The sequence below is a fragment of the Anguilla anguilla genome, chromosome 6, assembly GCF_013347855.1.
Source record: "Anguilla anguilla isolate fAngAng1 chromosome 6, fAngAng1.pri, whole genome shotgun sequence".
Classification (NCBI taxonomy): domain Eukaryota; kingdom Metazoa; phylum Chordata; class Actinopteri; order Anguilliformes; family Anguillidae; genus Anguilla; species Anguilla anguilla.
The window spans coordinates 30,118,588-30,134,028 of record NC_049206.1 but is presented as its reverse complement, the minus strand read 5'-3'; the positions used below and the strand labels follow the sequence as shown (position 1 = coordinate 30,134,028).

At 39.5% G+C, this 15,441-nt stretch overlaps 1 protein-coding gene across 3 annotated transcripts in view; it reads left to right on the top strand.

The window, feature by feature from the left end:
• prkg3 (protein kinase cGMP-dependent 3) overlaps positions 1 to 15,441 on the top strand; it is a 43,521-nt gene that overhangs the window by 3,578 nt on the left and 24,502 nt on the right. For all 3 annotated transcript variants that reach the window (XR_004765633.1, XM_035421062.1, XM_035421061.1), the window contains exons 4-6: positions 630 to 759; positions 9,951 to 10,117; positions 11,558 to 11,671. Coding sequence is in view for 2 of the 3 variants with exons in the window: in XM_035421062.1 (XP_035276953.1) it covers positions 630 to 759; positions 9,951 to 10,117; positions 11,558 to 11,671 (411 nt within the window). In the remaining variant the exon portion in view is untranslated. The remainder of the gene's footprint in view (positions 1 to 629; positions 760 to 9,950; positions 10,118 to 11,557; positions 11,672 to 15,441) is intronic.

Genomic DNA, 15,441 nt, shown 5'->3' with positions numbered 1-15,441 from the left:
CATATAATACTTTAGTCCACAACAGAAAATGGGCCTCATTCAGAAAACCTTCTTAAATTATTCTTTCTTTTGTTCTTAAAAATGCTCAGACGCAAAATGGAACATTTTCGAGATTCATGACACGTGTGCAGACTTTTGTTTTTGTGCATATCCCAGGTGTATGAGATGATGAATGCTGGCTGTTTGTAAATTTTATGCGCAATCCTGTTCATGTGATTTGCATAATTAAACTGTAATGAACAAATACAGATAAAAAAATGATGAATGCCGAAAATGTTCTTGGAAACGTTCTTACATGCAGTTTATGATCAAATGTGATCGTGCACGTTTCGTGAATGAGGCCCAATATGTACAAACCCAGGTATAATGACTCCCCTACTAGATTTGTTGCCTTTGCACAGTATTTTCCCATTCAAAAGACATCTACACTTAAATAAGACATAAAAGTCACCCTTTATTCTGACGGTGAGACAGAACATACCAAATAATGATTTTTGTATGGGTTTCCTCTCTATTTTAGATATTTTCAGCATGAGGGCTCAGTTGCTGTTGATGGTTAATCAGACACCCCCTGTATGAGTCATACCATTTTTTGACACCTGTGGTCCCCTCTCCTGTACCTGTCCCAGATTGCCCTCCTGAGAGGAGCAGTAATGACAGTGAGCCAGAAGTGAGGAAGAGTCGGGCGGCTGTCATTGCACCAGAGCCTCTTCCTGAGGACCTAGAGATCACAGAGGCACAGGTCAAGAAGACTATCAGGTACCAAAAGCCACATTCAGGGCTTAACATACATGTAGAAAATATGACATGACCCCACTATTATGGATAACTGGGGGCGTTATACAAAACCACATTATACAACAATATGAAGCTCAGGAGAAGCTCTCTAAAATGTTCAGAGAAGTACAGAAATGTAAAAGTTATGAGGAAAGATTGAAGCCACTGCATCTATTCAAGATTAATAAAAGGAGTTTAAGTGTAGCATAGTAATAGTAATCAGATTGAAGAAACATATGTTGCATGGGCAGAAATTACTGGCAAATTTTGAGCTTTTTCAGAAATTTAGTTTTTATACAGAGATTGCAATGCATAGGACAGTTTGTATGGTCATATACTGTAGTACAGGTAAATACCCTTAAATGTTAAGGCCAGGCTTGATGCAGTGCCATTGAATTCTGTAGATAAATGGCAATTGGCTGAATGGCTTGTCCTTTTTTTGCATTGTACACTTTGTTCATACTTTTTGTTCTTATGCTTTATAGCATTTAATGCTTCCCACATTTATCATTCATCTATGATAAATGGGTTTAGAAGTTTTACTGGTTTAACAGTGAAACTGATTTCACAGTTTCACTTCCTATCGCCAGTGGTTTGGTATAGCTAGAGCAGGGGTGGTCAAGTCCCATGGGGCTGCCGTATTTAAAGTTTTTGTGGTTTCCTTTCAGTCATCTGCCTTTCAGTCACGGTCTTCAGATCAAGGTGTCTAGATTCTTTAGCCAATCATTGACCTAAAATGAACCACTACACTGGAGTCTGTCAACTGTGTGCTCGGGTTATGGATAGGCAGTTCATGCATTATTTATTTCATGTGCAACATATGCCTTCACAATTTTGATATTTACTTAAAGATACATTTTCTGTGAGACATCAAAATACAATACATTTCCAAAGTATGTGGACACCCCTTCAATTAGTTTTTTTGGCTATTTCAGTCACACCCATTGCTAACAGGTACATAAAATAAAAATAAAATAAAGTGTACAGCCATGCAATCTACATAGGCAAACATTGGCAGTAGAATGGGTCGTACTGGAGAGCACAGTGACTTTCAACGTGGCGCTGTCATAGAATGCCACTTTTCTAACAAGTCTGTTTGTCAAATTTTTGCCCTGCAAGAGCTGCCCCAGTCGACTGTAAGTGCTGTTATTTCAAAGTGGACACTTACTGTATGAGAGCAAAAACAGCTCAACCGTGAAGCGGTAGGCCACAGAACGGGACCGCCTAGTGCTGAAGCGTGTAGCATGTAATAATCATCTGTCTTCGGTTGCAACACTCACTACAGAGTTCTAAACTACCCCTGGAAACAACATCAGCACAAGAACTGTTCATCAAGAGCTTCATGAAATATGTTTTCATGGCCAAGCAACCGCATGCAAGCCTAAGATCACCATGCGCAATGCCAAGCATCGGCTAGAGTGGTGTAAGGCACACCACCATTGGACTCTGGAGCAGTAGAAACCCATTCTCTGATGTTATGAATCACACTTCACTATCTGGTAGTCTGACAGACAAATCTGGGTTTGGCGGGATGCACAGTGCCCTGACCTCTACCTCATCAAACACCTTTGGGATGAATTGGAATGCCAACTGTGAGCCATGCCTTACGTCCAACATCAGTGCCCAACCTCACTAATGCTCATGTGGCTGAATGGAAGCGAATCCCCGCAGCCATGTTCCAAAATCTAATGGAAAGCCTTCCCAGAATAGTGGAGGCAGTTATAACAGCAAAGCTGGGAGTCCAAATCTATACTAATGCCCTTGGTTTTAGAATGAGATGTTCAACAAGTAAATGGTAAATGGACTGCATCCGAAGCACTTTACAATTGATGCCTCACATTCACCCATTCACGCACACACTTACACACCAACGGTGAAAGGCTGCCATGCAAGGTACCAGTCAGCTTGTTGGGAGCAAATAGGGGTTAGGTGTCTTGCTCAGGGACACTTTGACACGCCCTGGGCAGGAGATCGAACCGGCAACCCTCCGACTGCCAGACAACCGCTTTTACCTCCTGAGCTATGTCGCCCCTAATGCATGAAGTACATGTGGGTGTGATGTTCAGGTGTCCACATACCGTTGGAAATGTGGTAAATTTTTCCCATCCCTACCAAGGGTGTTGTGTGGGCACTGTGCAGTTGAGATATCGGAGATCATTTTTGACTGGGGCTATTTAGCAGTTCTGGTGAGGCAGAAACCAGTGGGATGTACAATGCCCTCCGAAAGCATTGGAACGGTAGAGTGAAATTTGTTACTTTTGCTATACACTACATGGTATAAGGCATTTGGATTTTGAAAACAAAAGATTACTATGAGAAATGTAGCTTTTGAGTTCCCCCATTTTCAGTTGTTCAAAAGTAATTTAATGGATGACTGACAGGTGTTATCCGTTGCTCAGGTGTTTCGTTTTGCATGGATTGGTCACACAAAAGAGCAGTGAGTTTTGAGTCTTGAATTTAGCCTTTGTTTAAATTTGTGGAGATTGCATTTGGAGTTAGAAGGCATACACCGTCATGAAGACCAGAGGCCTAACTACGGCTGAAAAACAAATAATCTGTAAGGTGAGAATTAATTAAGACGGACAGGACTGAAATTGGGTATATCAAGTACTGCAGTTTGGAAAGCCTTGAAGAAGAAAGAGACCACTGGTGGACTTGGTAAGCAGAATACAGGCTTTACTGCAAGATGCAATCATCTCATCCACAGCAAGAATTAAAAGGCCAGGCTAGAATTCACAAAAAAAATACAGACACAAGCCATAACAAAGTGTTATGGACTGATGAGACCAAAATAAACCTTTACCAAAGTGAAGGAAAGCCAAAGGTGTGCAGAAATGAAGAATCATGATCCAATCTGTGAAATATGGAGTTGGTAGTGCCATGCCTTGGGCATGTATGGCTGCTTCTGAAACAAGCTCATTTGTCTTTATTTATGATGTAATGGAGGATGGCAGCAGTGGGGCGAATTTGGAAGTGTACAGTCATATTATTTCTGATTATGTACAAATAAAATTCCTCTTACTTCATTGGCCAGTGTTTCATCCTACAGCAAGGCAATGACCACAAACACACTGCCTATGCAACTAAAGCATTCATCAGTTGGAAATAGTGTTTTGACTGGCAAAGTCAATCACCTGATTTAAATCCAACAAAGCATACATTTCACTTGCTGAAGAGGAAACTGAAGATCCTCACCCATTTAGGGGGTGTTCTATTTAAAGCTTTACAACTCCAGATGTGAGAATCACAGAGGCCTTGAAATGGCTTAAGTGACACTTGTACCATTTACAATACTAGATTAGTATATATTCATAATTTAGGTAGAAATAAAGTGCCACAAATGCAGGTATCATGGTGAAAATTCAAAAATGATGTTGTCCTCCTTTAGTTTGAAATTAAATACGGAGAGATCACTAATATAAAACAGGTAAAAGTAGAAGAGTGCACTCAGTAGAGCGCAGATCTCCGCCAGGCATGTTAGTTTTGCTGATGCAGCAATAGAGGCTACACAATCAATGCAACCAGACAAATACAAAAATACAAGTTTTTACCATGTGCCACTGAAAATCCCAAAAACGCTGATTCAGTGAAGTAACACTAAAGGTGGTGACATGTTAGCTAATTTAATTCATATCAGCCACGATGTGTTAGACAGAGCTAACGTTGACGTTATAGTCTGGCACTTTCATTTCAAATCCGGACAGGAACAATCTGGACGGGAACAATTCCAAAAGACCAGCGATGTAAAATATCAATTTCAATGTGAAAATCCCAACAAAATAATAGCCACATATTCAAACATTAACGTACCCTGTTAGTTGGCGGATTATTTTGTTGCCATTTTAACGTTGAAATGGACATTTTACATTGCTGGTCTTTCATTCCAAATGGAAGCAGTTGTTGATCACTTGTGGCCCCTACCAGCCGGTTAGGAGGAGTGAGGAGTTAGCAGTCAATGTATTTCAATGGACAATGATGGAAATTAATTCAAATAAAATACTTGTTGTTGACCGATTTGCAAAATATTTGAGAATTCAGGTCCTTGGCCTGCTGCCAGGACGCACAAATGCATAATCCCCTCCAGCCTCTCGCCTGGCGGAGATAACTATACAGGTCATAAACACCTTGACTACAAGTGTGCAAAATCTTAAGGTGATCGTGGTGTATTAAAGAAAAACACTGAGACACACTGAGGTATTTTGACCCAAGTGGGGATTCATGTGGTAAAGAGCTTAATGGTTATCAGTAATGTGATGGTATAAAAATTGGCATCACGTACTGAAAGTTTTCTGTCACGTTGTTCTTGAGACCCATGTAAAGGATATGTCGTTGTCAATAAAAGCAAAAGTAAAGTGCATTAAATTGTCAGCCTCCACTTCCTGAACTGAACCCCACCCTGTCCGTAAGGACACAACAGTGAAATGTGGAACTACTAAAGAAAAAGGAAGCAGTATGCCCTGCCAGATATATCCAAAATGTCTAAACTGAGCATTGCTGTAAATCGTAACTTCATAAAATCATTCACTACAAATCAACCATTTTGACTCACTTTTGCATCATTTTCAAGTGTACATCTTTTCCAGAGGTAGAAAGTCCAGGGGTCAGAAAATAAAAGTCCTGCCATGTTTTTATTCCACCCATGAACCTCAGCCAGCTAATTTCACTAATTAGTTTTACCACCTGGCTGAAGAATTGTGCTAATTAGCAAATTCGGAGAACTGGTTCAAAATACTGTGGAAGACTTTTGCTTTCTGAACCTGGATTTTCCACCTCTGATCTTTTCATCAGTATAGTGGTCTATGACATCTACCAAAAACCAAAAACCTATCCAAATCCTCACCAAAAATGAATAAAATACTTGTAAATTATAGCATGTATACAGACGGATGACAAATTAAAGGAAAAAGCAACGTCAAGTGTCTTATAATAATGACCCACTTACGCCACATTATGTCAAAAAAGATCCATGAACAATAAAATTCCCAATGTTAATTTTTGCTAATTGTGCTATCTTGCAAACAATTAAATAAAAGAGGTAGGAAAATTTGACCAATTGAAAGACTAGCACACATACCTATTTGTGATATAATGTGGGTTAAGAGCATAAATAATCCCTCTAACTATGAAAAGCACATAATTAAGAAAAATAACAACTTTCTGGGTTTGCAGTTGTAGTTGGAATTAATTTTAGCATACACGTAAGGGTACTCCAGGACCGAGGTTGGGAACCACTGCTGTACTAGATAAGAGTTGTCAGTCAAACTGGAATGAACTGAAAAGAGTTACAGCAGTGTAAAAAGCAAGTGTGGTTTTGTGGCCGATGTAAATGCCTACCCCCGCTTTCTATTTGCATGTTTATTTCTCAAATGAATAGTTCAAGACAATAAATGACCATTGAATCATGAAATCTTTACATGTAAAACCAAACTACATGACACTTAGAAACTTTGTATTTCAGATAGCTGTTGTGTATCATTTACTAATAAAGCTTGAACACAGAGTTTGTTGTTTCCACTCATAGCAGCACTGAATGTCTGAGTTGTGCAACCTCAGGAAGTTGGCATCCTGGCCACTAGGGGCGAAAGGATTAAGTGCTATGGAAGCAAATACTTGAATTTATTTCTTTTACTTTTAAGCTCATCTGTTAACATACTTTTGCCCAGCTCTAAGTGAGGGGAGCCAACAGAAAAACAGCTGTTTCTGTAAAATGGTAAAACACTTATACATGTAAATACCATCTCATAAAAAACACGTTTTCAACGTACAAAAATTCCAAGTTACTCAAAAGTATTGATATCAAAATGAAGCCAAGTTACGGTACTACAAACAATATAGGCTATCTTGCCTGACCGAAATTACATAAGATGTATTTCAAAGCAATGCTACCCAATATTTCCTCAATTCTTTCAAGTCACTTGGCCCTGTGTGTATAAGCATGCACTACATGGACAGGCCAAACATATGTGTGGATGGCTCTCTCACAGTCAAGATTGATTGAATAGGCGTGTAAATGTCCAATTTGTATTGGTATGTATGTATTTCGCCGCCCAGCCTTTTTGTTGCGTGAATGATAGTATGTTTCTTGGTATAAGTGGGTGTTCGTAAATGTGAATGTAACATGCTGCGAGGGAAATGTCCCCATGGGGATAAAGAAGTTCTCTATGTATGTATGTACAATATGTATTTTACATGCAGTATTTATTGTACGTAGCAAATATACAATCACTTGTACATGTACTCAAATTCAGTTCAGAAGCAAGTATAAACATGTTTTCTGGAGAAATATGCTTCCTGTAATTACTCAGCAGCAGTTTTGTACATGAATTTCAATGTGTTCTATGAGGCAATTCGAAATATTTGACTCTTTGATCTGACAAAAAGTTTGCATGTAAAATGGTAAGATTACAAAACACAGGGCCAAGTGACTTGAAAGAATTGGGTAGCATTGCTTTGAAATACATCTTATGTAATTTCGGTGAGGCAAGATAGCCTATATTGTTTGTAGTACCGTAACTTGGCGTCATTTTGATATAAATACTTTTGAGTAACTTGGCATTTTTGTACATTGAAAACGTGTTTTTTATGAGATATCATTTCTTTTTGCAAAGCGTTTTATTATGAGAGTGAGAAATGCGAAGTGACCCTGTAAGAAACGGTTGTGGATTATGGCTATCCTTGTGTGAATTTGTACAGTGTGATGAGCGTGCACTGTTTAGCAGTTTCGGTTTGCTATATGTGTAAAACAGTGGCTGTGACAAAGGGTGCAGTGGCGTAAGCATAAACGCAACAGAAACGCAGGTGAAATATGGCCAGTGTATGTATGTACTCACGGATTTGACGGCCATCCAACGAGCCTTGATTGAGAAAAGAATCAGCAAGCCCGTAGAATTAGAGCTGCCTAGGTCGCAACTTGTGTACCCTGCTGTCCTGCTCCATTGTCTGTTATTTCGTGGAGATGCACTTTTAGTGTTTGTAAGGTTTATAAGGCATTTTGATAGGCTTATCTGCAGGTGGGAAATCCTGCTCGCTGTTTTGCTAAGCTAGAACTGGAAAACGAGAATACGAGCAGACGCATATGTCCCAGCAGGCTTTGCATATGAGAAAATAACAACAGTGTGAGAGAAATTAGGACGAAATGATGAAATTGCGTAGTTGAAACAATATGTTTTTAGCAGAATGGGTATGTAGGTGAAGGTTGAGATGATCACAGACTATAGTGCGGAGTAAATAAAGTAACCATGAGCGAGCTTAGTTTCCTTATCGAACGGTATATATAACAGTCTGTATGAAGCATTAGTTGTTAAAGTGGAGGGTTAAGTAACGTGTGAAATTTATTGCACTGATGTGCTTTTCTCATGTTCAGTAGTAGTAGTTATAATTATGAGTGTGTCATGATTTTAAATGTAATGTTTTAATGGGGAGTTGCAGAACGTACATACGTAGTAATTGTTTGTATGTGGCTAGATAGCGAACAGAGCGAGGTAACATGAATGTAGAAACGTGGCGTTTGCTGATAAGAAGGTTTTATACGGTAGCCAAGTGAAGAAATATAGTTAGTAGAAATGGCACAGTGGTGAACCGGTGTAACTTTTTAATAAAATGAATACATTTTCCGTCATGAAATGCATATGGGTGGCCGTGAGTGAGTTTTGGTAAAGAAAATATAAAAGCGTAAGAAAACGTTAGTGTAAAGGAGGAAATTATCTGCCTGAGGGCGAGGCGGGACTCAATCCTTAAACCGGAGGTTTACCAGTCTGTGACTTTGTTAGTGCAGCACCATGACATAGCTATGCAATGCCTGAAATATCATTAGCAAACCTGTCCGTGGTTTTAAAGAAGAACACAGGCCAGTAAGCACAGAAGAGCTCCTGTTGAATCCATATGGCTTTGCAATATTATAGTCGGTTAATAACTGAACATGCAGACGGTACGTCATAATGCAGTGTATACGTTCGGTGAACGGCGGGTAGATATGGTGCAATAAAAAATTAATAATGAAGAAGTAGTAGACAATTATTAGTGAGGGTAAAAGCAGGTTAAAGAAACATGTCCCTAGCTGGGTTTGAACCTAAGACCCCATGGTCCCAAGACTGTAACCCTACTCACTAGGCCACAGGCAGATTAGCTGTTTGAAGTGGAATGTTTAAGAGTAAGAAGGTATGGGTATTTTGCGTGTGTATGCAAGTTTTTGATTGGGTCGTGAGGGTGAGGATTTGGCTGATGTCGGTAAAATGTCCAATGGGGAGACATGTTGTTAGTGGGATAGGCGACAGGAAAAATAAGAATGAGAAGAAGAAGAAGAAGAAAGAGAAGAAGAAGAAGAAGGAGAAAACGCAAAATCCCCTTAGTTTGGGGCTTTATTGTGTGGACATGTGAAGTTGTTTATGAAATCTGTCTGTTGAAATGGGGTCAGAATGTACAGAATTCAATGTTTTTAAGGGCTGAGTGTCTGTGGCTGTTGTGGTTATTTCTGTGGGGAACCCTGAAAAGTGCCAAACTCTCGGTGCTGTATAGGTATGGGGCATGCCCCCGCCAAGGCATAACTTGGCGGGATGGCATACCTGCCATCCCAATCCCAATGTATAAACAGTTGACTGTATGTACTTTTGTCTTATTAATTTTTTGATTTCAAACCCAAATGTCTAGAGTATAGCAAAAAATGACAAATTTCACTCTGCTGTTCCCATACTTTTTGAGGGCACTGTATACCTCTCCACTAACACCTCCCGATATGGAGCAAGGTGCAGAGATTTTTTGGAGAAGTCAAAAATGGCCTATCTGAGTTTTACAGTCAGTCATGAATAATGTTAAAAATGACCCCTTGAGGCAAAACAGCACAATTGTTTTCTCTGGGGTCAGATATTAGTTTGAGAATGTTTACTGAATATTAATGATCAACTAACCCAGGGTTGGCCAATATTGGTCCTGGAGAGCCACCACATATTCTGGACTTGTTAGAACAAGCTGTTTGTTAGAACTCATTTGATCAATGAAACAAATTAATTGCACATTTAGCTCATCTCACAGTCAAATCTGAAGGCTGATTTTGAGATGAAGACAGGATTACAGGTTGGCCGCCCATGAATCAGTGTTTGAATGTCACCTCCCCACCATTCTACTTTTCCCCACCACTCCTCACCTCCCCACCACTCCATCTCACTTTTTATTCCCAGTGAAACCAGTCTGATTGTCAAGGCCATCCAGAAGAATGACTTCCTGAGCCGGCTAGATGACGAGCAGATCACAATGATGGTGGAGTTACTGGTTGCAATAGATAAGAACCCGGGTGAGGTGGTCATCACTGAGGGCTCGGAGGGTGACAGCATGTACATTGTAGCAGGTGACTTTAATAACTTTTTTAAAATATCTTACTCACTTGTGTATGAACAATTATTATTTTTATAATTTATTTAATTATTATTTTTCTGGCAGTACTGAGATAGTGACTTCTCTGCAGGCTACAGCACGCCTATGTTATTTTAATTTCAAAGAACCTGTCAACTTAAAAGTATTTTTTACATTTTTATTGTTATACTGTACAAACATACAAACAAACAAACAAGTATGGTGAGAAACACACTGGAATATAGCATGCAACAGTATTACACAAAAAACAAACACTCAACCATTTAAGATAACACAAAGCAAGCCATACAGATACAGAACATTAAACCTTATACATTGTCTTAGAAACTATATGAGAAATTGCATTAAGGAATACAGAATTAGAGAAAACATTGTGGTAACAAAGATTGCAATACATGATTTTGGGGGCATGAACAGGATGAGGAAACATTACCTTTACATGAAGTTACATGAACAGTGAACAATCACAGTATGAGAAAATAATGTAAATATCACAGCCTGCAATTTTGCCTCTGGTCTAAAAGGTGCAGTATTAAATTGACACTCACCATATGTTGAATTTGTTGATTTTAAATCCTTTTGATGTCTCAATGACTATGTTTGGATCAATATGCTAAAATGTAACTAGTAATGATACCAAGACAGGATTCAATTTTTTGTCTTTGTTTACCTTAGATAAAGTTTCATCTTTATAGATTTAGAATTTTCTTATCATAATTTAGATTAATTGGAATTAGCAACAAAATTACACAATTTATCACATTGTAATGCTTCACCCCAATATCATATGATAGCTTCCATATAGGTTGTCAAAAATGAAAAAAGAATTTGGTAAATTAGGGACAACAAATATATATAATCGAGAGGCCACCACTCAGGTAAGTCTTCTCAATTTATTAAGCAATCCCAGTATGTATAAAAATGGCTACAATTATGGTCAGCAGTGCAGGCAAAGTGGGTTGGCTGTTAGGGCATGTTTGGCAGGTAGGGGCTTCAGCAGTCTCAACTTGCTGATGATCACGGGAAGTTTATCACCAGTAAAATGAAATGAAGCATACTTCCAGGCAACAATGTCCTTGCATTTAAAGGCAAAACAAAGCCAGCGGTCACAGATCAGCTGTGAAAAAATGTCAACCGGGAAGAAAAGCATCCAGTTTCTTCAGTAACAGTTCCCCATTAAGTCACTATGTGTTTCCAGTTGTTTTTTCACAAATAATATTTCCCATAATAAAAATATATAATATTAATATTGTACCTTTCAACATAAATAATCAGGTTAGCACAAGTGTTTATGTTTCTTTTCACAGCCTGTCTAGTTGTGACTGCTTTAATTGTTTCAATTATTATTAAGACAAAAATTGTCCATCAGATTCTCAGACTTTCTCTATCATCATTGTCTGTGCCTTTTTAACAGCGGGAGAGCTGCAGGTCACCCAGGCTGGGCGAGATTTACGCACATTGACCTCTGGAGATGTGTTTGGAGAGCTGGCCATCCTTTATAACTGCAAACGCACCGCATCAGTCCAAGGTGAATCATTCTGTTGCATCCTTTGAGGATGGCAACATTTAAATCTTATTCAGAGTGGCTATGATCACTACTATGCTGGACAGAGAAAGGATTTAAAGGCAACAGAATTTTCTAACAGGATTATTATTATTATTAGGTCTGAATTCGATCTAAATTTAACTTATAGTTTCATGTAAGTGTAAATTTCTTCTTCACAGATGGAGTTTCACCAAATGAAATGTAATCATGGCTCAGATATAATGACAAATATTGACTGAATGCTAAATGAGCTAAATTATTAGCTAAATGAGCATTCAGTAGGATGGGCTATTAGATATTTATTAATAAATGCTGTAGGCTACCTAAATTTCAACCCCCATGCATTCAAATTTGTGACACATTTTTCATGGCATTTAACTGGGAAATGTAATATTTTGTTGGGCATTTAAGAAGCCCGAAAAGTACTAAGATGCCAAGGTTTTTAGTTTGCACAGACCCAACGACAGAATATGACATATGTGAGAAAGTATGTGTCAATGTTTGATTTTTGTATTTAAAAATATAGTAGACTTCTGCTATTGTTTCACACATATTTTGGCCGAGAATGATGACAGATGCATATGTAATGTTGCTGAGTTAATGAGGAGATAGTCCTTCTGTCTGTGGCTGAACAGGTCCAAGCTTACAATCTGCCATGACCTGGTGGGGAGTTTGTTTGTTGAGCATTGTCTTCTTGTGGTTTTTGAGCATCCTCATAGGAAGTTGAGCAGCTGCTGAAAAGGTCTTTTATTCCTGCTTGCATGTTGGGTCAATACAGCGTTTCTTCAGTTTGCCTGTAGCATGCCTCTCCTCTGATGTGACTTGAATGTATTTGGGCAGAGCATCTCTGCATGTAGTGTTTTGGGGACAATATCTTTCTACCTCGAGAACAAGATGCCATTTTTTGTGCCAACAGACATTGCCAATGCCAATATTATTGTGTAATGTGAGGTGTATCTTCTTCCACATCTGGGCTGCCTTTGAGAACCATATATCTCAGTGACTATGAACAGTTATCCTTGTAAGTGTGCAGTCTGCTTTGGGCTCCTGCTGCAGGAGGCAGATGACATATCACTAGTAGACACATTCCTCTGCCAGTACATTCTGCCTACTGAGAATGTCACTGCTGAACATTTCAGGTTGTGGCTTGTCTGTGACCTTCAGGCTATAGTTCTGTTGAATAATTAGCATGTTCTGAAGACCCTTGTGTACATTGAGGACCAGAATTTGTTGGACAGTGACACAATTTTTGTTGTTTTGGCTCTGTATTGTGGCACATTGGATTTGAAATGAAACAATAGAAAGGAGTTCAAAGTGCAGATGGTCAGCTTTAATTTGAGGGCTGTCGCACGCCAGCGTGACCCCACTGAGAGGGAGATGCGGCAGTTCTGGGGAACACTGTTGGTTGCCACGTGGAGAGAGAGAGAGCACAAACACAAAATCAAATAAACAAACGTAACCTTTCCCTTTCATGGGTTCCAGGTGAAACAACAAATTAAAGCCACAAAGACAAAAGAAAGCAAAACTCAGCGGCAGCCTTTCAGCTCACCATTTATAGCTAGCCCGCTTTTCAGCTCAAAACTCACTCTCTCAGTGTTTGCTCCGAACTGTGGAGAGGAGGACACTTTTAATCACCTGGGCTGATTAGCTAATGCAACCCAGGTGCATGTGCTGTCTCCACCAGCTGGCACAGCTGAGACAAATCCGCTTCTAAGGCGGACCGAATGCCACAAGGGCATTTACATCCATACTAGATGATCTATGTAGCAGTTACAGCACTTGTATGCATATTCTCCCCGCATTTTAGGAGACCAAAAATATTTTCACAGATTAACATAATCTTAAATAAAGTTGTCATATTTAGTACTTGGTTGCAAATCCTTTGCATCCGATGACTGCCTGGAATCTGTGACCCGTAGACATCACCAGACAGTGACATGATGCTCTACCAGGCCTGTACTGTACTGCACTCATCTTCATTTCTGTGTTTGTCTGGGGGGTCTGTTTACCTTCAGTCTTCAGTTCAGTTGGATTCAGGTTGGGTGATTGACTTAGACAGTCAAGATCATTCCACAGAAAAACTCCTTGGTTGCTTTAGTGGTCTGGGGTAATGGTCCTACTGCAAGGTGAAGTGCTGTCCAAAGAGTTCCAAAGGCATTTGTTTGGATCTGTGCAGATAGGATGGTTCTGTACACTTGAGAAATCATCCAGCTGCTAAAATCTACAGTTATATCATCAATAAGGATAACTGAGCCAGTTTGAGTAGCAGCCATACATTCTCAAGCCGTAACACTACCTCTGTTATGTTTCACAGATGAGGTGGTATGCTTTCGATCATGAGAAGTTCCTTTCTTTCTCCACCTTTTCCTATTTCCATCACTTTGTTACAGATTAATAATTTTCTGATCTGCCCATAAGTCTTTGTTCCAGAACACTACATATTTTATGTACTTTTCAGCAAACTCACACCTGGCCATTTCTTCTTGAGGCCTATCAGTGCATCTTCCGGTGTACCCTCTGAGCTTATGCATGTGTAGTCTTCTCTTCTTGGTAGTCTTTGACACATCTATGCCTACATCCTGGAGAGTGTTCTTGATCTGTTCAACAGTTGAAAAGGGGTTTTTCTTCACAATTGAAAGTATTCTTCAGTCAACCACAGAGGTCTTCCGTGGTCCGCCAAGTCTGGGAGGATAGACAAATTCATTAAGAAGGATAGCACAAAAACTGGGGATATCAAGTACAGCAGTTTGGAAAGTCTTGAAAAAGATAGAAACCACTGGTGGAAATAAACACCTTACAGGTCGGCCAAGGAAGACAACGGCAGTTGACGACAGACACATCCTAAGAGCGGTGAAGAAAAACCCCAAAACAATAGTCATTGACATCACCAGCATCTTCAGAGGGCAGGGGTGAAAATATCAAAAACCACCACACGCAGAAGACTTTCAGGGCAATACAGGCTATACTGTAAGATGCAAACCTCATCCACAGCAAGAATTGAAAGGCCAGATTAAATTTAAAAAAACTGCAGAGCAAAACTGGAACAAAGTTTTATGGGCAGATGAGACCAAAATATGCCTTGGAAACAATGGAAAGCTGAAAGAGAGGTGAAAGGAAGAAACAACCTATGCTCCAAAGCACCTCGTCCTCCCAGATGTGAAATATGGAGGAAGTAGTGTCATGGCTTGGGCATGTATGGCTGCTCACTCATCTTTGCTGATGATGTAATGGAAGATGGCAGTAGCTGGATGAATTTGGATGTGTACAGACTGATTTTGTCTGGCTATGTACAAAGAAATTCAATGACCCCAAACACACTGACTATGCAACTGAAGCATACACCAGTGGGAACTAGTGGAAGGTTTTGGACAGACTTTTATGAGACCTTGAGAATTTGGTGGAGATTATGCAGACAAATACATACAAACTGCAAAGGGTGATTTATCAAGGCCTGACCTAATTGCAAGAAAATTATAGGCTGAATGCAAAACTTTAATCAATGTCTTCAGCCAGTCTTCATTAACATGAACAGTCTGCAAAAGGAACAAGTGCACACATTCATACGTTTACAATGCTGGTGGTAATTATTGGTAGCCTTAGCCTTAAGTGGCATGTTTTCTGTGATTATCTCTCTGCACGTTTACTGATGCAACAGTGTCAGTGTGATATTCTCTCTGCAGCTCAAACTGAAACAATGGTGTCAGTGTGATACTCTCTGTGCAGCTCAAATGTGAACAACAGTGTCAGAGTGA